The sequence below is a fragment of the Diadema antillarum genome, unplaced genomic scaffold (genome assembly GCF_040938485.1).
Source record: "Diadema antillarum isolate AM-2024a unplaced genomic scaffold, OU_Dant_1.0 seq00001388_RagTag, whole genome shotgun sequence".
Classification (NCBI taxonomy): domain Eukaryota; kingdom Metazoa; phylum Echinodermata; class Echinoidea; order Diadematoida; family Diadematidae; genus Diadema; species Diadema antillarum.
The window spans coordinates 166,882-192,207 of NW_027272143.1; the positions used below are offsets into that span (position 1 = coordinate 166,882).

Genomic DNA, 25,326 nt, shown 5'->3' on the forward strand with positions numbered 1-25,326 from the left:
TCCCGAATGTGCTTTATACTGTGCTGGTTTTGCTGCAAAGCACGTCGGATTGTCCTTCTTTTTTGCAGGGAAGTAGGGCCTAAATGTATATTCAGCAGGAGAAAATCTGTTGAGACCATGCAAGGGAAATTGTGGACACTCTTCACCTCGGAACTGTTCCTTCATTTAGGGGGTAATTTTGCTATCTTCCCCTCCAAAAACCTATGATAGGCAAGATAGGGGTAATTTTGATGGCGTCTATTTTTAAAGCCCAAGATAAAGAGTCACAATGCAATCCTGACCCATTTCCATCTCGTAAAGGGATATTTCTAAGAATCTAGAACAAGCATACTTTTATGGCATGTGTAAGGTTCAAAGCCTGAGTTTGGACGGGGGCAGGGGGTTTGCCCCCCCCCCCCCCCCAAAAAAAAAACACACACACACACACACACACACACACACACACACACACACACACACACACACACACACACACACAAAACAAACCCAACAACCAACCAAACAAACAAACAAAAACAAAACACGAACTTATATCGCTGAGAATCGAATGAGCAAGTTAGGAGACTTCAATGCGTTTGTATTCATGAAAGAATTATACACTTACATACCAATATAATGATGACAATGATTACAACAGTCATTGCTACACATCATACGCTATATTATAAATATATATTAAAATCATCATTACTTTAACACAACTATCATTATCATTATCATCGACATTTTCATGAATCTTCTTAAATGTTCTGTAGTCCTATCAGAACAAGGTAAACACAATTAAAAGAGGACTACCATAAGAATGCAACATTCACTAAATTATAAATCCCTTTAATACCTCAGATCAGTTTCATGATACTCTGGAATGGATATAATAACATCGTGAGGGATTGACGAGTTTGCAGGAATTCGCTACAAGTATCCGACGTCATGACGAAAAACATTTTCACAATAGGCCTACTCGATCGTATCTGACTGAATTTCATGTTTTGCAGAACGTTGTCAAATCCTTGCAATATTTGCGCCGAATGTCCTCTATATACCCAACGGTGATTTTTGTGTACCTTTATTCTGAGATGCATTATGAATGAACACTAACTTGCGTCGTCTCCACGTAGTACATTTTTATGAGACCCGTTTGGGATTCCTCCCCTACCCGCCCCACCTTTCTGAATTTGACTTTTCTTCTTACATAAGAACTCAAAATTTGCATTCTAACTATCTTGGTTTCCATTTCCTTTTTTTTCCTTTTTTTTTAAATACCAGTGCTAGGCCCTACTGGTGTTATCATCATTATGTCGATTTGCGATTATCATTTTTATTATTATCATCATCATCATCATTACAGATAAAATTTGGTCTTGTAGTCACAGCATCCATATATTACAAGTGTATCTGGATTGTGCACATCTGCCCCACTATGAGACACTGCGCAGAAGTTCGGAAAAGCTATCATAACCTTTACTCGTACTACAATTACGTATTTTTTATTTATTTTTTTTTTTGCGGTACTACAATTACGTAATTTTTTGTTTCAAAGAATATTTTATTCTTCATCAATGGAAACATAATATACAAATAAATTGATACAGAAATCTCCGGACCAATTTTATAGTCCTTTTCATCAATGGATGCAAAACTGATATCAAAACTTAACATTGATTTAGCATGTTTTGATACACTCTGGTACATTTTTTTCACAATCAATATACACAATCCATATATAAACATCTCTTCTTTTCTAATTTTACATTATTAATTCCTCAATCTCTTAACAATTTTTTTCTTTCATTACATAATAAATTCTATTAACTGAATCACTTACCCCAAAAATAATTTCTTTTCAGCTTTCATACAATCCAACCTGAAATATCAATATCCATTGATTGAAGTTTTTTGTTAAAAAAACAAAACAAAACAACCCCCCTCGCCATCCCCCCACTACTCAATACCCCCGTCCATTCTCCCTCTTACTACCCCACCCCATCCCCCCTCCCCCTTCCAAAATAGAATAGAAATGCACTCGATCCAATCGATCACATTTCTGCAATCGATACTTATATAATGTTGATCGATGATGTCGAAATGCACGTGTACAGTTGCTGAGTTTGTTGTGTGAGTGCGATACTTGTACCCAGTAAATTACCATGGCTAAATTCAAGAAAGGGAATAAACCAAAGCGCAAGAAAGACACCGAAAACCAGGAAAGTGTCGACGAATCGCATGACAATGACGGCCTTGATACAACTCCACCAAATAAACGTGTAAGTACTTTGCCAATATTCGTGAAGTGCTGTCGGACTGTTTGCAGACGTTCAAGACTGAAATGTATGTCCCACCTACCGAAAATGGTGTTAGTGGTGCAAATACATAGCCTGCTTCACCAACAAGGCCAAAGCAAACCGAAACCAGTTCAGATAATGCCATTTAATGGAAGTAGAAGGGGGTGATTACGTAAGAATGGGAGCTGTCTGGGCTCTACTCAAGAATCAGGTGTGGGATGGAATGAATGAACACACCTGGATTGAGAAAGAATGAAGCGATTGAAGGTGACAAAACTAAACAAGAGGAAAGGTGTCTGAATTGAACCTGTGATAAATGCCAATGCCAATGCAATGGAGGTGACAAAACAAGTAAATATCATTGTTATGACAATAACTTAACTGATTTAATGCCAGACTGCACGGCAGTGATGAAAAGTAACTAACGCAAATTAATACAAGGTCTAGACAGACAACAAAAGGAAAGTAGACAAACAAGATATACCGTAGTTATGGGTAAACTCGGCCGCCAGCGCGCACAGTACATAAAATTGTACTGTGCGCGCTGGCGGCCGACTTTACCCGCTAGGCCGAGTTTACCCATAACTACGGTACAGCAAAGTAAACAATGACAAATGGTCCTGAACTTAATAATGTTGTAAGCCGGGTTAATGATGACACTGACAGTCTCCATTTGACGTTGCATAGATTTATTTGAACAAATCGAACAGTCTCAGTCTGCCGATACATGTATAAACTCCGCATTATCCTCAGCTACATGTCGAATACAGATACAGGCCTATTAACTATTCAACATAGCAGAGCTCGTAGAGAATATATTTTTGTATGTCCATTCTCTCTCAAGTGAAAGTGAAGAATCAAGAATCAATCAAATCTGCGTCATTATATTCACATGAAAAATAAAAGTTGCGTTGTGGCCATGCCAACCACACGCACACTGCGCCATTGGCATGGACACAACGCGCCTCAACGCATTGACGCAACAATAACATACCGCATATTTCCATTTACCACAAACTTCCCCGCGATTATATAACACAACCATGGGTTATGTAATCCCAATTACATCATATCATTTTCATATCATTATACATAATAATACATAACAAAAAATTCCCCGCTCTTCGTGTCAAATCATTACACTTTACAGCAATTCCATACAGAGCGGATTAACAGTAGATAATTAAAAAAATATATTTCAGGTAAGCGTGTGTTCCCCGCTTTTCCAGTCAAATATACAAACGTCGAAATACTACAAAATTGAACTTTATATACGAAATCTGCCAAGAGCTGAAACTCTTTGAACCTTCCAAATTTACAGTATAAAATCATACAAACTCATGTTTGATACATGGCATAAACGTTCCGGGCAAAGAGAATAACACATTAATGTTACAATTTTCTTCAGTTCCGTTTCGATGTAAAGCACAGTCGTCCCACATTGTCAGTTATGTACAGATTCTTCGAGACAACGATGCATAAAAGAACAGAAAAATCATGTCAACCGTGCCGTAACAGAACATTTACTGCGTCGCATACGACCATACATTAATGCCTGTAGTATATATACAACAACACAACAACTTCCCCGCGATTATATCATACGACCCGTATGATAATAATCGATTTTCTAAAAGTAATGTATTTCTCAATGAATCAATATAACACATATCACGAAATTCACAGTTGAAACAAAGAGAAGTCACAGAATGTTAGAATTCACTACTAACAAAAAATAAAGCTTCTCCGCTTTGACATACGGTAACTTCCCCGCTTTATGTGTCATATCGTCACAGTCAGCGATTTGCTCATTTACAAAACTTCACACAAATTAAGGGATCATTCAAAGCATGAATTCTCGACCAACTATTTCTCATTATCAAACGTCCCTGACTCACTGAACAACCACTAATATTGTCAGAATGCCATGTTGTTCAGCTGCCAACAAAACAATTAAAACAATGGCTATTATTATAGTTCCTTCGTTTTTCCACGTAATAGCGATTTAAAATACTTTCATATCACTATTCCAATATCTCATTAAAAACTTCTTATCAATCACATAATTATCAAAACAACCATTGGTTTCTCGCATCGATATTGCATTTCTAAATGCGCATAGTTCCTAATTCCATTGCTACTTGAGATGGTACACAAGTTTCAGCTGCAGTCATGAACGTATACATACACTGTAAGCGAATCAACTCACAACAAATTCCGTGGACGGACAACGAATTTCTAACCTGCAGCGACCAAAACAAAATCCGGTCTCCAATTTGACTCCCAGGGCCCCCATACCGTTCCCTGAACATGACATCCATGCTTCCACATGTTACAAATAGGTATGCATGCCTCCCTTGTTGTTACATTATTGACAACAATGTCACCATGAGAAATACTAGTATTCTCCCCTTTTGGAATTGACCGCTCCTTTGGCGCTACGTTAGTTCTTTGTGGCTGCACTTTTGCATGCTTTTGGACATCCTGACCTTCAAGTGATAATTCGGGAACCCTCTTGGTACCCTCTCCTACAGGTTTTGCAATTAGAAGCACCCCAGCATCTAAATCCTTTGCATCAACCTGTTCATCACATGACTCATGTCCATGTCCCCCAGCATCAATTTCTGCACCACCCTCATCTACATCAACGCAACCCAGAAATTGCGATCCCCCATCCAAAAGAGATATGACGTCCTCCTTCTCCTGTCCAGCTGTATCTGAGGAAAGATCTAGCTGCTGAGCAACCGGGTCAGTGAACATTCCTTGTGTTCCAGCATCAGCACTCCCAGTTTTCAGCCCATCTCCCTCTAGCATACAGTCATCACGGAGAAGTAACAATGCTTCTCTCCTAAACACTTCAAATCGGCCTCCCCTATTTTTCATGTGCAAACGCCTCAAGAAGATACGTTCCCTCTCATCCCGTGTTCCACTGACAAACTGACTGGACAGAGCTTCGTCTCTAAGCTGCCTCAGAGCCGCAGCTTCCTTCTCATCGTCTGCAGCATCTACCAATTTTGCATAAAGACGCATGAGAGCCCTACTGAAGCCTGCCAAGTCTTCATCATCACGTTGAACACGTTTATAGAACAAACACCGCAAATAGTGAGAATTCTCTCGACTAAAACACAGACGGAGAGCTTTTACAATCTCTGTGAAACTCCTCCGCTTCGCGTCAGACAGACAATAAAGAATCTCCTCCCTTGCTGGCCCCGTAAGGTTGCTCACCAAAACCCAAGCCTTCTCCTCATCACTGAAATGGAAAGGTTCAATAATAAAATTGAATCCTTCCATCCAGTTAGAAAAAGGTGTTTCAGTGCCATCTTCACAATACCCACTAAACTTTTCAATCTGAGCATGGCCTAGAGCGAGATTTACACACAAATCTCTTGCCTGTCGATATGATGACGAAGAGCAATTATCACTTTGCACATCCTTATAAACAAACTGTTCACACATGACTAACAACGCAGTTAAACTGACCAATTAAGACACGTCATTTTCAAACATGAAACGTAATGCCCAAATGGCATCATAGGTCCAAAATCTGCATGAAGTCCAATCGGTTAAACGAAAGTTCAGCATCATCCATTATTTCAGTTACCAAATACTTGCTCAGTGCGTGAGATGCCATATCGCAGCTCTGTAACCGTCGATTTCGCATCCCGATTGATGTTCAGCCGCCCCCGACGCACGCCAGCGCACTCCGACGTCCACAGCAAAACTCCCGACGCACCATCAGCTCCAGTCTCCAGCCCGCCATCGACGAGCCTGATCATCTTGAAGCTGCCTCACAGAGTAGTGCTGCTCTACCAGGGCTGATCAACGTACACCATCAAGATCAAGATCAAGATTACCCAGCGCTCCTCCATACTCCTGTCCGCTACCAAAGTGTAGTCAAAACAGCAGGTCTCCTCGGAGCGAAACGTGGACCATTATTCCGTCATACTCGAGGCTGTTATTCGTCGATCAGGGTTCTTCAACTGGATGAAGTGGATCACTCCGTCAGGCTGTCATCATCCCACTCCTGACACCATTTGTTGTAAGCCGGGTTAATGATGACACTGACAGTCTCCATTTGACGTTGCATAGATTTATTTGAACAAATCGAACAGTCTCAGTCTGCCGATACATGTATAAACTCCGCATTATCCTCAGCTACATGTCGAATACAGATACAGGCCTATTAACTATTCAACATAGCAGAGCTCGTAGAGAATATATTTTTGTATGTCCATTCTCTCTCAAGTGAAAGTGAAGAATCAAGAATCAATCAAATCTGCGTCATTATATTCACATGAAAAATAAAAGTTGCGTTGTGGCCATGCCAACCACACGCACACTGCGCCATTGGCATGGACACAACGCGCCTCAACGCATTGACGCAACAATAACATACCGCATATTTCCATTTACCACAATAAACTAAATTATCTTCTCTGCAAATATTGTCCTCAATTTTAACGAAAAACAAATTGAGTTGACACTATTGTCAAGTGAAATTTTGCAACAGTTGTGAGGAAGACGATTCTTTCAGTAAAGGTCCCTCAAAACAGTAAACAGTTTTACATTGTAAGTTGATTGAATTTGAGAATTGTGATCTGATCAGTTAGGGTGGTATACATCACTGTTCTGGTATTATATATTTAGCAATCTAAGAAAATGAAAACAAACTAATATTGTATATTGTATTTTTATATTATCCTTGACTGTGTGACACACTTAAAAAATGTGGAATTCATCTGTTTCGTGCACAAATGTGTATCTGTCAGACAGCATTGTTATCAATGATTAGGCCTTTGGAGGTAAATTACACCATTCAGCACAGAAAAGAGTAATAAAACAAAATGACCTTCACTTCTGCCATGACACATCTGTACTCAACTCAGTTATGAATAGGATTGACGGGGTAACTTTCTGTGTTATGAGACATCTACCTTTTATGACAGCGACAAGAAAACAAGTGCAAGTAGTTTTATGGACAGTTTGAGATTTATGTGGGGTTCATATACACTGTTTATTCTTCATTTAGGTTCACATGTTTTGTTTTGTTTTTTGAGCCACAGTAACATTTCTTTTGTTGCTGTTGTTTTTTCTTTTTTAATTCTCAGGCAAGGCTTTCTTCTGGTTTCCCGACTATTGATGGTTACACATCAGATGCAGAGATCGACACGAGAGCTCTTGTTCAGCAGCAGAATAGGAAGAAGAAGAAATCAGGGGGCTTTCAGTCCATGGGTGAGAAAAAGAAACGACATTAAACATCATTAGAGGAGTCATGGAGTAAACGGTTTAGAAATGCTGAAATAGCTTTGTGTAATAGTTTTGCATATTGGCTAGTACTCATACTGCAACTACTTCTTCAAATAGTAATAATGATGAAAACAGAAGTAGTTATAATCTACCATTGATAATCATTATGACAATGATGTTCATAATAATGATAGAAGTCATCATTATCATCATCATCATCTACATTATCATTGCAATTAGAGTCATTTTTTTTTAAATTCATTATAATAATGATAATGGTGATTTGACTGGTGATACCATGCCATACCATGCCTAAATAGATCTGTCTTTATTCTTTTAACAGGTCTCAGCCATGCAGTCTTCAAGGGAATCATGAAGAAAGGTTACAAAATACCAACACCCATCCAAAGAAAGGTAAGTCTGCTGCTTATAAAGTACTAGTAGTGGAAGTATAGATATTGATTCACAAATTACTTGTAGCTGAGTGTATTGCTCCTTTCCAAACTTTTTTAGTTCTTCAAGGTGTTTTTTTCTTCTCAAGATACTGACATTTTTGGGTTTTTCATGACGGTGATACACTGTATTGTATTAGATGGTGTCCGTCAATGATGTTTGAAGTGATAGTAACGGCATGTTGAATGTGGCTACCACTTCAGGAAGAATCTGTGTAGAACTTTTGCAAGTTTATGCACCAGAAAGAATAGGCCTTGTGTGTAGATATATGGTCTCATTCAAATAAGTCATTGTTTTTATCTGAATGTAAGTTCTACTGTGCAGTATAAGAGACAACATGACACCACTAGTGTCGATTGAAGTGATTTTAAATCTTAGTCAAAACAAAGGTTGTGGTGATTTAACGGCATTTGTTAATACAGTGCACTCCCATTATGACGAACACGGTTATAACAAAATTCCGGTAGCAACAAAGTAAAAAGTCAGGCTGCAGAATTATACGCTCTATGTATTTTCATTGTTTATTTGTTCAGTTACAATGAAATTGTGATATAACGAAAGGTATCTACCGGTCCCGAGGACTTCGTTATTATGGGAGTCCACTGTATACATACATACAAGTATGCTGGTATCTGTACTGATGAGATGCTGTACAGCTGTATTGCAGAATAAGAAGAATGTCCATGATCTTTGCTCCCCTCATTTTCATCTTGCTCCTTACCTACGTACATCATCTTGCAGTGCATACCAGTGATCATGGAGGGACGGGACGTGGTGGGAATGGCCCGTACCGGCAGCGGCAAGACCGCCGCCTTCCTCCTCCCCATGCTGGAGCGTCTGCAGAGGCGGTCGGCCCAGTCCGGGGCGAGGGCGCTCGTCCTTTCGCCCACCAGGGAGCTGGCCCTGCAGACTCTGAAATTCACCAAGGAGGTATGATTCATGTGCAGAAGCTGCAGCAGAAGTTGCAGCAGAAGAATTTAGAGATAGCAGTAATAACTTTTATTCATAGTAGTAGCAGTACCTTTAGCAGCCACAGAAGTAGTGAAATTTTAGAAGCAGCTGTAAGTAGAAGTATTATTATTATTATTATTATTATTATTATTATTATTAGTAGTAGTAGTAGTAGTAGTAGTAGTAGTAGTAGTAGTAGTAGTAGTATAGTAGTAGTAGTAGTTGTTGTAGTAGTAGTAGAAGTAGTTGAAGTAGTAGTAGTAGTAGCAGTAGTAGTAGTAGTAGTAGTAGTCAGAGTCAGAGTAGTAGAAAAGATTACTGTATGTGCCATATATTTAGCGCGTCTAATTTTTCACAAATCAAGACTTCCTGACAATTTTACGAGGGGTTAGTTAGAGGGGTTAGTTAAATTTGCGATTGTGGAGTACAGTAATTGGATAAGTATGCGTGCACGTCACATTCATGGCAAGATCAGACTTAATATTCTCACATGTTTTTACATTCGTGAATAGCACCAGGTCAAGAAATTAGCAGAAATAAAAACCTCACAAAATAGTCGGCGTATACAGTGTAGCACAACTAGTAATTGCTGCAGTTGCAGTAGGATTAATAGTGAAATGCATAAATTTCAAATGCAATCATATGTCAAACACAAATGGAAAGCCATCATAAGTCAACAGTCTCCTTGATGTAAACTGTAACTTCACCCCCCACTCCAGCTTGGCCGTTACACTGACCTGAAGGCAGAGGTCATCCTGGGAGGTGACCGGATGGACGACCAGTTTGCCGCACTCCACGAGAACCCGGACATCCTGATCGCAACCCCTGGTCGCCTGCTTCACGTCCTGATGGAGATGGACTTGAAGCTGAAGAATGTGGAGTATGTGGTGTTTGACGAGGCAGACAGGTGAGTAGATGGGTTAACCCATCGAATCCACTGGGAATAGTTTTGCAGAAGTTATCTGATCATCATTATGAAATAAGCACCTCTGAATATTACTGTATATCTTAATTGGAGAAGGTTAGACTGAACTTGTTCAATTTATGAAATCAGCGCCAGGTCAGAAAAAAATTGAAAAAATGCACTTTGAGAAAGAAATGGAATCCTGATCTTCTAAAATGTATTTCATTATGTGATTTCAAGTTCTGTTGCTTATGTGATTACCTGAGACTGCGTGCCTTCATTTTCTGTGTGTGATGATAGGCCTACATCTGTGCCTGGTGTTCATTCCTAGAGCATGATCTAACCCTTCCATACTCATTGATGAGACTGACATGAGCAATAGCAATGGAATTTCAAGATAGTAATCCTCAGAGGGTTTAAAACTTCACTGGTGCTGTTTTTGCTTTCAGAAATTTTCTGGAATTTATACGTTGTACAGTAGATTTGGTACCAACAAACTACCGTTCCATTTGACTCTAAGGCTGTTGCTTTGTTGGAAACAAATACTCTATGGTGCTCTTGAACAGCATTTCAAGTTTGAACACTAGAAACTGCTTGGTTTAGCCACCACAATGTTGAATAATGTCTTTAATAGACTGTTGTGATCCAGACTTCTTCACTTTTAAGATGACCAGTCTGCCTCCTTCATTATATGTGACCTTTGACCCATTCTTTATATTTATAACCTGTGACGTATACCTCTTGCAGGTTGTTTGAGATGGGTTTTGCTGAGCAGCTGAATGAAATATTGTCTAGACTTCCTGACAGCCGCCAAACACTCCTCTTCTCAGCTACCTTGCCTAAGAGCCTTGTGGAGTTTGCTAGTGCTGGGCTGAGTGAACCCACGCTGGTGAGGCTGGATGTCGAGTCTAAGATCAGTGATCAGCTAAAGGTGAATGACCTCTTGTCATCATAAACATCATGGCTGGAGTGAATCCTAATACTTGTGACATGTATTGATATGTAATGTGTCTGAAAGTCAGAGTGTGATTTTATTGATGAAAATTAATTTTGTTAGGAACTGACCAGTTTATTCCCTGAATATGGATGTGCAAATTCCCTTTGTTCTCTCGATAATGTGATCCTGCCAAATTTGATTAGTCTATCAAACCGGCATGCTGAAGACCGTAGAATGCCCCGAAATCCATCAACAGGTACATTGTACATAGTTGCCAGCCAGTTGATATGTCCATATCTTCTTTAATACAAGAACCGACAGAATATTGAATATATAACAAATCTACTTGTGATTCAAAACTACAATTTAGCTTTGACACATATGCTATGTGACATCTTTTCTTGTTATCTTTCATAGAGTCTAGGATGACCTGTTAAGATTAAGAGTAGTGTTTGTTTAATTGTACATGCACTTCTTTCTCAATACCCTTTGTTAAAGTCCTTGATTCCTGCTGTCCATGCACATACACTGTAATAGCAATCCCTCGGAGTGATACCCTGTGCAGGACCAAGTAAGATAAACTAAAATACACAATTTTTAGAAGTAGCTGATTTCTTTGGTCTAGAAACCTATGTACAGAATGACAAAGGTCTGTAATCAAGTGACACTTACTAGATTTCATAATTATCTTACTTTTCCCAATCATTGAGAAGATTTCGCTGTTGTTGTATTGATACATGTATTACTCAAAACCAACTGTAGCGTGGAGTGGGTTCACTGGGGTCGTCACTTCAATCAGCAGTAGACACTAACACCCCCTTGGTCTCTTTTGACAAGGTCTTTACCCCAACCCCAATTCTTGTAAACATCATTCCAGAACATCTACCTGTACACCAGGAGCAACGATAAGACCGCTGTACTCCTCCACCTGCTGCGAGAGGTCATTGACCCTTCTCAACTCACCGTAGTCTTTCTGGCTACACGGCATCATGTTCAATACGTCAAGGAGGTGATTGGTTTGTTTGTTATTTTATTATTTTCGCCTGTTTTCTTGCAGGAAACTTGGTTAAAGTGTGCTCACTGACCAGTCCGACAAGGAACGTTCTGCAGAGAGATTGTGAATTTTTTTGTTCGTTAATTTTGATCTCTATACACCTACATAGTATTATATGAGATTATTTAGGGACATGTGAGTATAGTTGAATTCATTAAAAAGCAAGGAAAGTAAACTGAAAAATGGAGTATCATCTTGAGCTATTTTTGTCTGTCTTGTATATGTTTATTATATATCGTGATGAAATTTATGTATTCAATATCTTTAAAATATATGTTTCTGTTGGAAAGGAAAAAAAATGAATGAATGAATACATCTTAAACTGTATGAACTAGTTTTATTGTTTGAGATACACTGTAGCTGTAAACTCACCATGTGTGTCACTGCTTCTTTTAAATACTTTTGATAACTTATCACTGTAAAAGTAGAAATTTTCACACATTTCGTGCACATGAACTTGTGCAAAAACAGAAATGTGCAAATATATTTGCTTCTCCTGTGTAAAAGTATTACATCTCTTTGATTCTGCAGAATGTAAACATGCGAAATTAATGTTATTATTATTATTATTATTATCACCGTTCTTATATAGCGCGTAACACCTTTGGCAAGGTCTCTATGCTGATACCTGCTGATCGTGAAAAAATTTCCTTGTGCAAAAATTTCCACTTTTGCAGTATATGTTTTGGCGTTTTGCATGTATGTAATTTGTTAAATGCGATATTTCCACAATTTCTGATGTCATTTCCTGCTCTCAGCTACTGGACATGGCAGGGATCAGTTGCACGTACATCTATAGCGCCCTCGACCAGGCTGCGAGGAAGATCAACGTGGCGAAGTTTGCCAACAAGAAAACTCGCATCCTCCTGGTCACTGACATTGCTGCCCGTGGCATCGACATCCCCATGCTGGACGTCGTCATCAATTACAACTTTCCCGGCAAGCCCAAGCTGTTTGTCCATCGTGTTGGTAAGTAGGAATGACCAAGTCTTGGGTTCAAGACTGTAATGAAGAGTGAACTGCTAACACGTTGGCCATTCTGCTGATGGAAAACATGAATGTGATAACACAAGTCAACCATGCTCTCACAAACACTGTCCTGATAGGTGTGGGTGCTGTTTTTTAATGTAAATGTTTACTTCAGCTGTAAGGGCGGGGGGACTAACAATCGTTGAATTATGTACTCAATTTATCTAACCCATCAAATCATCTTTTCCTGTTATTTGGAGACCCCCCAGGTATGACTGACATAAGTTACAGTGTGTTAAATCATGCACTGGCAATCTGATTAGCATCTGTAGAAGCCATGCATCTCTCGTTATGATTCTGCTTGCTTTGCCTGCTTGCATTATCATAGAGAACTGAATATTCTTGAGTAATACTTTCATGATATCTATTCCTGTCTACATAATGAGAAAACAATTCCATGCAAGATTGCAAACTGTATCAGGTGATGTTCAAACTACTGGCAACATTCATCATTGTTAAAAAAGACAAATGACAACCTCTAGTGTTTGTGTGTTTCCACCTATGTCATGTGCAGGTCGTGTAGCCAGAGCTGGCCGATCAGGTACAGCCTACTCCATCATTGCCCCAGATGAGCTTCCCTATCTCATCGATCTCCACCTGTTTCTTGGAAAAGACATCGCCCTAGTGAAAAAGGACAGCAAGATATCAGTGGAGGGTAAGAGAGCTTTGGTAGCTTCCATTCATCGGTAACCCCAAACCAGAAGACTGCTATTGCATGATACAAACACCAAAAAAAGATCTTATCTGATTGGTCAATCGCTCACCGTGTGACATGCAGTAAAAGTGCCATTGCACGCTATCCCTGTTGAGCCATGCAATTTTTGTTGAACAATTTTGGACCGTGCATGGCTGACATCACCAATTTACATTGACTCCTGTGTTGGGCTTATGATCGACCAGGGAGGTGGAAGAGAGATGGAGTGTGCTCTTCTGAGTTTCCTTTGAAGTCATGCGTGGCCCCGACAGCGTTTTTTTCCCCCTCCCGTAATCCCATTACTCACGCTCGGCGCACTGCAAGTCGTAAATCTTGTGGCGGAAATCACGACGCGAAATGCATTGTGGTCGGGGAATAAAATGGCGTCCTACGGTGTAAGCACAGAACTCTAGAGTGTATTCTGTAAAGCAGTGGTGTAAGCAGTGGTGGTGGTTCTGGCGATCGTGATTTTGACGGAGACGAGTTTGTTGAGGAGGAATTGCTTTTAGCAAATTCAAAATCACATTGACACAGCAACTTAACGAAATTTGATTTGCAATTGAAACTGAAACTCAGAAAGTTTAATAGTTGGGCCTTGGCTTGGAAATTGGAGGCCAAGGCAAGGGCAAGGCTCAGGACACTGTTTAATAGCGCAGCGTCACCTCAGGTACGCTGCCTAGCAAAAGCATACCTAACGTTAGTCCTAGCTAGTAGACTCTAGTATTTCACAAACTAGAATCTAACCACTGTTAAACGTTAGATTCTACTAGCTCCAGAGGTGTACTCTACTACTTTTTAATTCAATTTTTTGTAACGTTAGCATGGGGTAGAGTCAAGCCGATTACCGGTATTTACCGATGAATGATCGAGGGAGAGTGAGGCGAAACACTGTATACTAAGCTCTGTTTTTCCCCCTAAAATATACTTACAGCATCATACATCTAGGCTTTTATAGATATCATCTTTAATTCTCTACGGAAAATTATTACAATCAAGGCTGATATGTCTAATTTACACTTTTTAACACTCAACTTTCCATTCCAATATGTATTTACTAGTAACTCAAATTCACCGAAACAATGGCAACGAACGCTGTCCCGACGCCTACGCGGCGGCCCTACAACAACCCGACGAGTACGCTGAAAAGCCCCAGCTCGCTCGGGTGCAGACGAAAAAAAAAAACCGCTTCGGTCTCTATGAAGCACTACTTTTACACTCGAACTGTTTGAAAACACGCCCGAACACGCTCATGTAACTTATATCATTTTGAAGATCAAGGTCAACCCTACCTCTCTAACTATAAAAAGATTGCGGAAATGTGCGGGATTTCTCATAATCGATACAGAAACAATATGATGACATCTCTAGCGCACAAAACTTACTGCTCAGTAACTCCGTTGTTTGTGTACCGATTTCGCTGGTTCAAACGGCAATCTCCTCAGCACAGTCTGCTGAACCAGCGAAAGGTATAGACATACTACGCTACCCAATTCTTGAGCCATAAGTTGTAGCTTTCGAAGGGGGACGTCTTTCACTGAATGTAATAGACTGCCAAAATTTTGAATATGACGTCATATTGTCGGTGCCACGCATCGCTTCAAAGCCCGATTTTTACGAGCGTGTGTTTATGGAAGGCCTGGAAAGGAGATCATGTTGCGTCACTCTAGTGCGCCGGAGGGTGATGGGTGGACCGATAAGGCCAGATTTTGACATATTTATCACAGAATGAGGGTTGGATTTCAAGAAGTTAATCGGTGTAAGACCACTTGATTTTTTTTCTGAGGGAAGCTCTCAGAGTGCCATCTCCATCTTTCTTCCACCTCCCTGGATCGACTTATAGTTTTTGCCCCATAGCATGCTTCTGAAGTCAGAATGTAAATTCCGTGGTACCCCTTTGCCGCTCGCACTTGATTAATTACAAACGTGTATTCTGTCTTTCATTTGACTGTCAACAACTTCAGCCGACCATGTTTTGTGTACTACTGACTGTACTGTGCAGCAATATAATGCGAATGTTACACTTTCTTTATCAGACTAACTTTTCACTGGTCTGAAATTCCCCTTTGAAAATCATTAGCATTGTATGCCACATATGTGCTGATGGCATTGATAGCATTTAAACAGACTGATGTAAATTCTTCTCATTCATCCAGTCGAAGTAAAAGATCACTAATTAGTTGAATCAAGAAACTGGAATTAAACTCCCACATGTGTGAAAAATTTATCATGCACGTTGGACCGGGCTGTTTGCAGGATTCCAAGCCATCTTTCGTGTGCTGGACGAGGTCCAGTGCACTCTGGCTATGCGCAGTCTCGCACTATAAAGGGCCGTTCTATCAACGGGGGCGTCATTCGCCCGAAGAAGCCAAATGATGATTGGTGAAACATCACAACAAGTGAGTTTAATTCCATTTTCTTGATTCAAATAATTATTGATCTCATGGCATTTAAATGTTCTGGTTTCTCTCACCCAGGAGCCGATGGTCACCTTGGCCGAGTGCCCCAGTCAGTGGTTGATGAAGAGGAGAGCCTTCTCAGAAACTACCACAAGCGTAGCACCGACCTGGCCGCCTTGACCCGGGTCGTCGGCAACGCCATGAAGCACTACCTCAGGTCACGACCTCTGCCCTCCACGGCCAGTGTCAAGCGCTCCAAAGAGATTGATCCCGTAGACATTGCCTACCACCCATTGTATGGCAAGTATTCTTGACAGCTAAATACTTTAGCTGACTTGTTTTGTTCCTTCCCAACCATGTTTATTATCTGTATATTTGTTTACAATATTCACAAACGTAGTCATTGTGTCTGTTTGTTTGATTGGCTTTTGTTTTGTATTCTTCATTTTTTTTTTGGTAGGTGTGGTTTGATTTTTTTATAATTTTTTTATTTTTATTTAACCCATATCGGGCCAACGCACCTGTGTACAAACACACCCAAGTGGCCCAGCACCGTTCGCGCACACACGCCAACAAACAGACAACTCTCCAAACAATTGCTCTTCATTAGCAAGCAATGAAAAAAAACATAGACAAGTTATATATCATTTGAAAGAAGAAAAAAATATCTTTAATATGGTATGTAACATGCTGCCATTCAATGCATAGTACGGTCATAGTACTCAGCAGAAGTGAATGACGTCATTCATATGTCATTTTATTCACTACGGGCTATTCCGTTTGTGGCCCCTGCTGAGTTCGGACGAACTACGGAATATCCCGTAGATGGCCCCATATGGGTTAAGGTGCGTATACAATTGTATCTGGATAAGGGGCTTTCATCTCTTGTCATTTATCTGAGTTTGGTTGTTGGTAAAGACCTGTAGCATAATGAGTCAAGAAGTTTTGATGTTCAGCAGTGGAGAGAAGTAGATTTATGTAGTTTAGGTGTAGATGAACAACAAATTTGTTCAGTGTGATTTTAGTGTCTGTGTTGATATTCTGTTCATAAAGAATTCACATTTTAATTCATAAGGTGATAATGCCCACGTATTAAATTTTGATGAAAGTCAAATATAGACTCCTGCTGTTTTTGGAGATGCTGCCCTGAGCATTCCATCTTTTATAGGGTTAAAGGTCATATTTGGGTTTTTGACATGTATATACTCTATTAGCCTCACATTTTGACTCTTTTAAAAAAAAAAAATTCTGTGGTATACAGGTCTGTAATGGTATATTCCTGCAGTTGAACAACCCAGAGGATACACTTTCATTGCATGGCAATGGATATTTCTAGTTTAGTTTAGCACCTGGACACTTGTCAAACATCACATCTGGGCAGATTTACGTGTAAGCTTAATCTTCCAAGTTCGGCCAAGAGCTGTCTTCAGTTTGTCAGAGTAACGTATGGACTCCAGTGCCAGTGATATATATAAACCACACACTGGCACTTGTCCAACGGTCTCTGACCAGTAAAAATCACTGTCAGGCTAGTAACTTTTTCAGGAATGGACCCGTAAAAAATGGAAAAACTGGGTATCTACTGGTCCGAAAGACAGGTCAGACCAGTAGAATAAATGGGCTAGTGTGCAGCCCAAGTGGCAGTCAGTGTGGTGACTAATGTACGTTTCCTCTGAATGTTCTTTACCCCTCTTCAGGAATTCAAGACAGTGAACAGGAGAGCACAAGAGTTCAGCTGGTAGACGATATCAAACAGTACAAGCCGCACTCCGTAAGCCATACCTTGTATTCACTTCAAATTCCTGTGGCAGATACTGTACTTTTTGCCTGGCTCCATATTTACACAATATCTGTGTACTATGGAAGCATGCAGGGCCATGTACCTCACCATTTTAAGGAAGGAATTTGTTTAACCATGCCTTTTTAACGTGAAGTAGCTTTCCAGTATTATCCCAGGTGGGCGTCCAAATGTCATTATTTGTATGTTATTTCATTTGTTTTTAATTTCCAACAAACAAACAAAATCCTACACAATAATAAGCACAACATAATCATCTGAATACAGAGTATTTGAAATGTTTTCATCAGGATGTGAATTGTTATATGATAAGGTAACAAACTTTGAACAAAGCCATATAGAACTAATTAATGCTTTATCAAATAATGGGAAATTAAGTTGGAAATGGAGGGAATTGCTAAAAAGCTTTTCCTTTGATGACTAGCGTGCCACACCAGCCTATAGCAGCTAGGATTAAATGAAGAGAATATGATTTTTTTTAAAATTCATATCAATGTGATAAGTATTCTACTGTATTCCTGCGTGATGTGGGAATCAGTCATTGAGGGATGTCACCCTCGCGCACTAATGAATCATTGGTTTCTTCTTATACATCAGACCATCTTTGAGATCAACTCCACGGCCAAGAACATTGCTCGCGGCATCATGAAGTCAAAGCGCAAACTTCACGGCAAGGTCATCAGCAAGAACATGCAAAGACTGGAGGGGAAGAAGCTGGAGGAGGCCGGAAGGGTCGCCACGGCAACAGCCGACAATGATGAGAATGCTGAGGTATGCAGGGAGAGGTTTGGTTAAGGCATTTGTTGTGTTGCAAGGCAGCAACAGCTGTTATTCCATACCCTTTGCGGGTTGGCTTTGCATACCTGATTGTTTAACCCGTTCCTTACGGGAACCTGGTTTACCAGGTTCCCGTGGGAGCAACTGATATACGGGAACCTGGTTTACCAGGTTCCCAAAATGAAGACAAGGGTGCCTGCTTCAGTGGCCTAAATTCATGTTTCTTTGCGTTAAAATGCTCAGAAAAATGGGTTTGATAAAAAGATCAGAGTTAATTCTATCAGGATTTGTTCTCCTGCTGTTTAAAAAAAGGGGGGTTTTACAGTATTATATACCTTTTCCTGATTTAGTTTTTTGCTTGTTCTGCTGTAAACTCGTACGAACATGTACATAATGATCAAGGCTGAGATCAGTTAGAAATGCGGGTTCGCTGACCCCAGTCACCTCATTCAGGTACCTGGTTTTGTGTAGAACAAAAGATTCTGAGAGCTCATCAGCGCACGCTCTATTCATACCTCGCACCCGATCGATATTTCCATTGTTCATGGGCACATGTCTGACCGTAGAAAGGGGGACACAATGAACCGCTTGACTGCCTTCACACAGCTGGATTACCAACCTGTGTGCCTCTCTGTCGACGGGCGAAAAGAATCTCATTTGGGGGCATTAAAGGCACTCAGAGAATTGCGGAAGGAACGGGTTAACTGTAATAAAATATGTTCAAAGTTGTCGTCAAGACCTGGCATTTGTTGGTGCTGAGTCTGGTCCAAGTTTGCCCATGCTTTCCAGACATTTAGTATTAAAGTTCAGCAAAATAAGAGAAAATGACTGAACTGCTCACCAACTTTGTCAGATGAAATAACTCATTCTTCTTAGATGTGTCTGGATGAAAATACAGCAAATGTATCTGCAAACTATGTTTAATATCTCTAGTGCTCTGGATAGGTCATCATTAATTATGCAAATTGATCACAGTTGAATTGCAGTGTATTTCTTAAGCATCAGTGAGTGCTTGAGTGATTTGGAGTTGTGCCTGCATTTTTATTCACCTCTTAGCCTTCTTGATATCAGTAGTTGAGGCCTCAAACTCATGGAACACAACACCACTATGACAAAATTATCTGTATATTTTCATGTGGCTACATCAGGAGGCGTTCAGTGTTGTGATTGGGACATCCAAAAAGAAGAAGGGGAAACCAGAGGAACATGGCACCAAGCAGAAGACGCTACCATTCACTCAGAGTGATGTCAGAGACAAAGATGTCTTCATCTCCTACACAGCTCCAGACAGACAGACTGAACAAGGGTGGGTCTGTCTTAATTTAATATTTTCATATTCATTCATGCTTGTGTGTTTTTGTGAGTGTGTGTGTGCAAATGCACACACTTTACTATATTAGACCTCACCTTTTTGTGAGGTTCTTTATAGTTCTATTATTTGCATACTTTAAAGCAAGATACATTCCATGGCATGAAATTTTCACTAATTGGAGCTGATGGTCTTTTTTGCGGCATAAAATTTTCATGCATTAAGATTTTTGTGAATTGCCACTGGCATTCAATGCATATAGTAGAGGAGAACTTTTGCATGCATTTTAATTTTGGACTCTCACAAAATTTGTGAAATTATTCTAAAATGCACATGAACATTTCTGGTTTTACATTTTATCACTTGCAACTGTTGATGCTTTTCAGGTACCATATATTATACATATATTTGTGCTTTTCATAGATCTGTGCTCAGGCAGTAGTGAAGAAATTAGATTGATACAGTGTATGTAAGATTAGAAATGTGTTGGTATTTGGCCCTCTTGCTGATTTTGTGTTAGTTGTCATAGCACCTTGGCCCCACTTCATAAAAGATGTTAGGATTAAAGCTCTTGCTCAAATGGCAACTTCCAATAGTAACAGCCAACCAGGAAGCTGGATTCCTGTCATTACCATGACAATTGCCATTTCAGCAAGAGTTGCTATCATATAAACTTTAAAAAAGAAATGAAATTGGGCCCTTATGTGCATTATTTGTATATCAACCTAAGGCTATTCCATAAGGATATAGAGGCCTACAGTCATGACTGCCTTTCAACCTACTGACCATTATTTGTCATTTGATATTCTACCGACAAGTCAGGAAATATATTTTATAGACAGAATGAGTGCCCTCATCCCCTGTCATTTTGTGAAAATCCGCAAGAGTTGTTTCTGTCGAACTTGAGTTTGTCTTGTTTGTACTCCCCAGGCTGAGCATAGAGTCGAACTTTGAGAAGCAGGCTGCCAGCGCCGTGCTGGACTTCACTCAGGATGAATCACAGGACATGAGAAAACAGCAACAGAGACTCAAGTGGTGAGAAATAGGGTCAGAGAAGGAGAGACATACATTGTAGAGAAGAGTGAGAAAAAAGGATGGAAGGAAGGAATGGAAGAGGATGAGTGAGATGGAGAGATGGAAGAAAAGGGAAATGGGGAAATAACGGGGGGGGGGGGGGGTAGAAAGAGGCAGAGTGATTGTAGGATGAGCTATGGAATGAGGAAGATAGACAGAGAGACAGAAAGAACGAGTGAGGGAGGGATAGAGAGAAAAAGAGAGGATGGAAGAAGGGATGAAGGTGGGAGACAGAGCAATGATGGAAGAAGATGAAGAGGAGAAAAAAAGGAGGGAAGAATGAAGGAATGAAGAGGGGCAGGAAGAGATGGCAGGAAATGTGAGGAAGAGAAAAACAGAGGGAGAGAGGAAAGAAGAGACTTGGGAGTATGAGGGAGGGAGTGACAAGCTTGAAGTGGGAGACTTTATTGACAGTTGATGGTGGACTACTACCATTTTCAGGGCATCCCCCTCAAGCATTAATACTGTAAAAGTGGATATTTTCGCGTGACTAATTTTTCGCGCTCGGCCCGGTAAGAAGAGTTTTGTGTGTTTTTAATTCCACGGAGTAAAGACAGTAAGTACGGGAACATATGGCAAGCCAAAATATTCGCATGTTTTTATTTTCGTGCTAGTTTCTCGTTACGCGAAATGTGCGAAAATTTCAACACCGCGAAAATTTCCACTTTTACAGTAGTCTTGAGGGGAATGTATGAAAAGAACTGTCAACAACAGTAAACCCTCGCAGCAACCAGGCATTAAATTGAGTCATTTTCTGCATCATATGACATTCTTATAGTCTATAGAAAAAGGAAAAAAAAATCTTCCAATGTCACAATGTCCAATGTTTTCAGAGTGCTGTTTTGAATGAATGAGTAATGAGTAAAAAATTCAATGAAGTATCCATTATTTTCTCAAGCAATTGCAGCTTATTTGTTCTGAATTTTGTCAGCAACTCGTTATCACCACAAGAAATTGTGACCTCAAGAATGTGTTGGGTTTTTTTTTCTCTCATTCCATGAACTAAAGAAACTATAAATGATCATGGGAAATTTGATACTGTAAAACATGATATTTTCGCGGCATGAAATTTTCATGAATTAGAGCCGACGGCCTTTATCGTGGCATTAAATTTTCGCGAGTTGCCTCTAACATTCAATGCATATAGTATAGACAAGAACTTTCGCGTGCATTTTAATTTCGCGAATCCTGGCTCTCGCGAAATTAAAATTCACACGAACATTCCTCGTTTTACAGTATACGGTTTACCTCGCTAAGTCAAATCCAACTGGAATGGAAAAAATCCTTCGACCTGCATGAATTTCAGCTTACGCAACAGAATAGAGTTTATAACCATTCAGGATGGAATCCTTCAATTTAGCAATTTTTTTCAACATTGGCGAGGTTGACTAAAAGTTCCATTCCAAAGCAATAGAATATAAAGAGAAGTGGACTTGAAAAGACCCTTCGATTAAGGTAATTATTTGACTTATGCGAGGTCGACTGTATATATGCCATCTTACACTGATCTCATCAATCTCTATCTCTCTTTGTGTGACCAGGGAGAGAAAGAAAAAGAAATTTGTTGGAGACGGCGGAAAGGAAGGGAAGAAGATCCTTACAGAGAGTGGGAAGTACATCTCAGCCTCGTACAAGACCAACATGTATCCTTTTCTCATACTCTATCTCTAGATGCCCTCCTTTATTTCCCACAGCTGGTCTGTGAGAGGCACGTCACACACTGTGTATGCAGGTCTGGTGATAGCTTGTTCAAAGTACTAATTACAAAATATGAAATACCAACAGGTATATTTTGATTTTAATCTGGACACATTTTCTCCTCGATTGCGGATATCTGACTATTTTTGTAAATACTTTATGTCTGTTCTTTTACGGAGTGGTACTATCTTCTGTTTCCATAAGCCTGGAATGAACTTTAGATAAGTGAAGCTTTTATTGCAAGCAGTGTTAGCCCAGTGTTAAAAAAAGAAAGAAAAAAAAAAAGAGCAATTCTTGTTTAGGATGGTGCTCAAATTTCTTTGTGGTATTCATTGCTCTTGCCCAGTAGTGGTGACAGTATTATGAAATGAGTGCTGGTAAGTTAGAGGATGTTTATCAATCTCAAAAGTATATAAGAGAAGAAGTAGCTGTGGAGAGTGATGTTTTAGGGTTAGTTCTTATGTATGTTATATTGCCTTGATCTGTCATTATACAGGTAGAATATTTTTCATTCTAGTGGTATTTTTTTTAATCTCTTGGTGGTGGCTGGGTGTTTGTGGTAGGCTTAGCTCTAGCATCAAAACTAGAGTGTTATGACTTGTGGTCAAATTATATTCATCATTACAGTTTGCTCCATCTGGTTTTGGTTCTCAATGATATGAAATTATCTTCATCAAGGTTGTCCTCAGTCTGCAAGATTTAGTAATGGAATGTGCTCATGTGATAATGACAGTAGTAATAACAAAGATTATGATGATGATGGCAATCATGACAGTTGTGATTTTAGTGTTCACATTGATGATGATGGTGATGAATGAGGTAATGATGACGACAGTGATGGTGATGATGATGGTGATGATTGTGACAATGAAGATGATGGTGGTGACAGTGAAGATGATGATGATGGTGATGATGATGGTGATGATGGTGATGATGATGGTGATGATGATGGTGATGGTGATGATGATGGTGATGATGATGATGATGATGGTGATGATGGTGATGATGGCAATGAATGATTGTTATGATTGTGATGAAGAAAATAATGATGGTAACGATGGTGGTGATGATGGCAATGAAGATGATGGTGATGATGAAAGTGAAGATGGTGGTGATGATGAAAGTGAAGATGGTGGTGATGATGAAAGTGAAGGTGGTGTTGATGGTGACGAAGATTTCTCTCAGTTGATGTTCCTTGACTGTGACATTTGCTGGCAAAAAGATACAAAGAGTGGTTACAGAGGAGTAAAGCCGATGCCCGCGACAATGAGTCCGACAGTGAGAGGGAGGATGCAGAGGATGGTGCAGGTCGATCAAAGCCAGGTAATATGTCCCAGGGTTACTCAGGTCAATTAGGGCCATTAGCATGTCTTCATAAAGTAATGTTGTGGAAAGGTTTTCTCCCATGTTATTCTGGGTTAGCTGCTCTCAAAGTCAGTGACTGAACTGTGCGAACTTCTGATAGTAGATTGGATCGGCTTCAAGTTGTTTCCTCTTCATTGCATTCACAAAGTACCAATTGGGACATTGATCTTTGATATGCTATGACCTAATGGCGCTAAATTTAATGACTAGTGACTGCAAGAAACTTTGTGTAATTCTACATACTTGAATTACATTCATCCCAATTAAATCTTAAAATAAGTCATTGAATAGATTCATGAAATTAACCTTGGCTGTGAATTATCTCAATCTGCTCACGTGAAAAAAAATATCCCATGGTGAATGCTGAGAGATTGCAGTGGTTGCTCCTTATTTAATTCTTCTTCTGTGTATTGTGCATATGACAGGAGGGAGGTTTGGCAGCATCACTGGCAACAGGAGAGGGCGCTATGGTCCTAAACGTGGCAAGGGAGGCAGAGGAAACCGGCATGACGATTCCAGCGGGGACCGAGGAGGCGAGAGGTCAAGAGGTCGTGGGGGGCAGAGGCGGGGAGAGCTGCGGAACCTGGAGCAGATCATGAAGCAGAGGAAGGTGAAGAGCAGACACAAGGAGCGCAGTCTACCCCGGGGCCAGAGGCAGGGGGGCAAGACTGGGGGCAGAGGGGATAGAGGAATGGGGCGGGGCGGCAGTAGGAGCTTTAGTAGGGGTGGAAGGAGAAGAGGAGGAGGTGGTGGAGGGGGGAGGGGAAGAGGTGGTGGTGGTGGTGGTGGTAGAGGGCGTGGCAGGGGGAAAGGAAGGTGATTGGAGGACATGCCAGGGGAATTAGAGATATGACTGTACGACTATGAGAATATATATGTCAAAGAACTCTTGAGTGTCTTGTCACAAGACAAAATTAGCAAGTCTTGTAATATGTATGCACATTACCTCTCTGTGTTAAGTCCCAAGATTCTGGATTTTCTGTGTTTGGAAGCATATGAAGTGTCAACCTACCATACATACAAAGGAGTGACTATACAATTATTCTTTGTACTGTGCTCCACCTGTAGAATCATGATATGCACCCACTAGCCAGTGCAATGCTTGTCTCAAGAGTGTTTTTCGGGATGAGGGAGTTGTTCTTTTCATAACTTTATTACAGCTACTGGCATAGGTGAACACTGCTCATCAGTTGCAATGTCTTGTATGATTGCCGATACTGAATATTATGGCAGCTCCTTGATCATACTGTAAATTAAAAGTTAAGTGCCCAATCCTGCAAGGTGCTTTTCCTCGAATGCCGAGTGTAAAGTATGGCCTATGCTGTGTACTTAGTGTGGTGAAGAAGACAGATATGAGA

At 40.2% G+C, this 25,326-nt stretch overlaps 1 protein-coding gene across 1 annotated transcript; it reads left to right on the forward strand.

The window, feature by feature from the left end:
- The first annotated feature begins 2,147 nt into the window (after positions 1–2,147).
- Positions 2,148–24,788, forward strand: LOC139708918 (ATP-dependent RNA helicase DDX54-like). Its single transcript, XM_071620883.1, has 17 exons — positions 2,148–2,264; positions 7,391–7,514; positions 7,873–7,943; positions 8,724–8,912; positions 9,653–9,840; positions 10,585–10,768; positions 11,652–11,783; positions 12,587–12,797; positions 13,372–13,512; positions 16,029–16,247; positions 17,645–17,718; positions 18,343–18,516; positions 19,671–19,828; positions 20,762–20,866; positions 22,447–22,548; positions 23,826–23,911; positions 24,394–24,788. Exons 1-17 carry the CDS (start codon positions 2,148–2,150, stop codon positions 24,786–24,788), a joined length of 2,670 nt encoding a protein of 889 aa, XP_071476984.1.
- Positions 24,789–25,326: the final 538 nt, after the last annotated feature.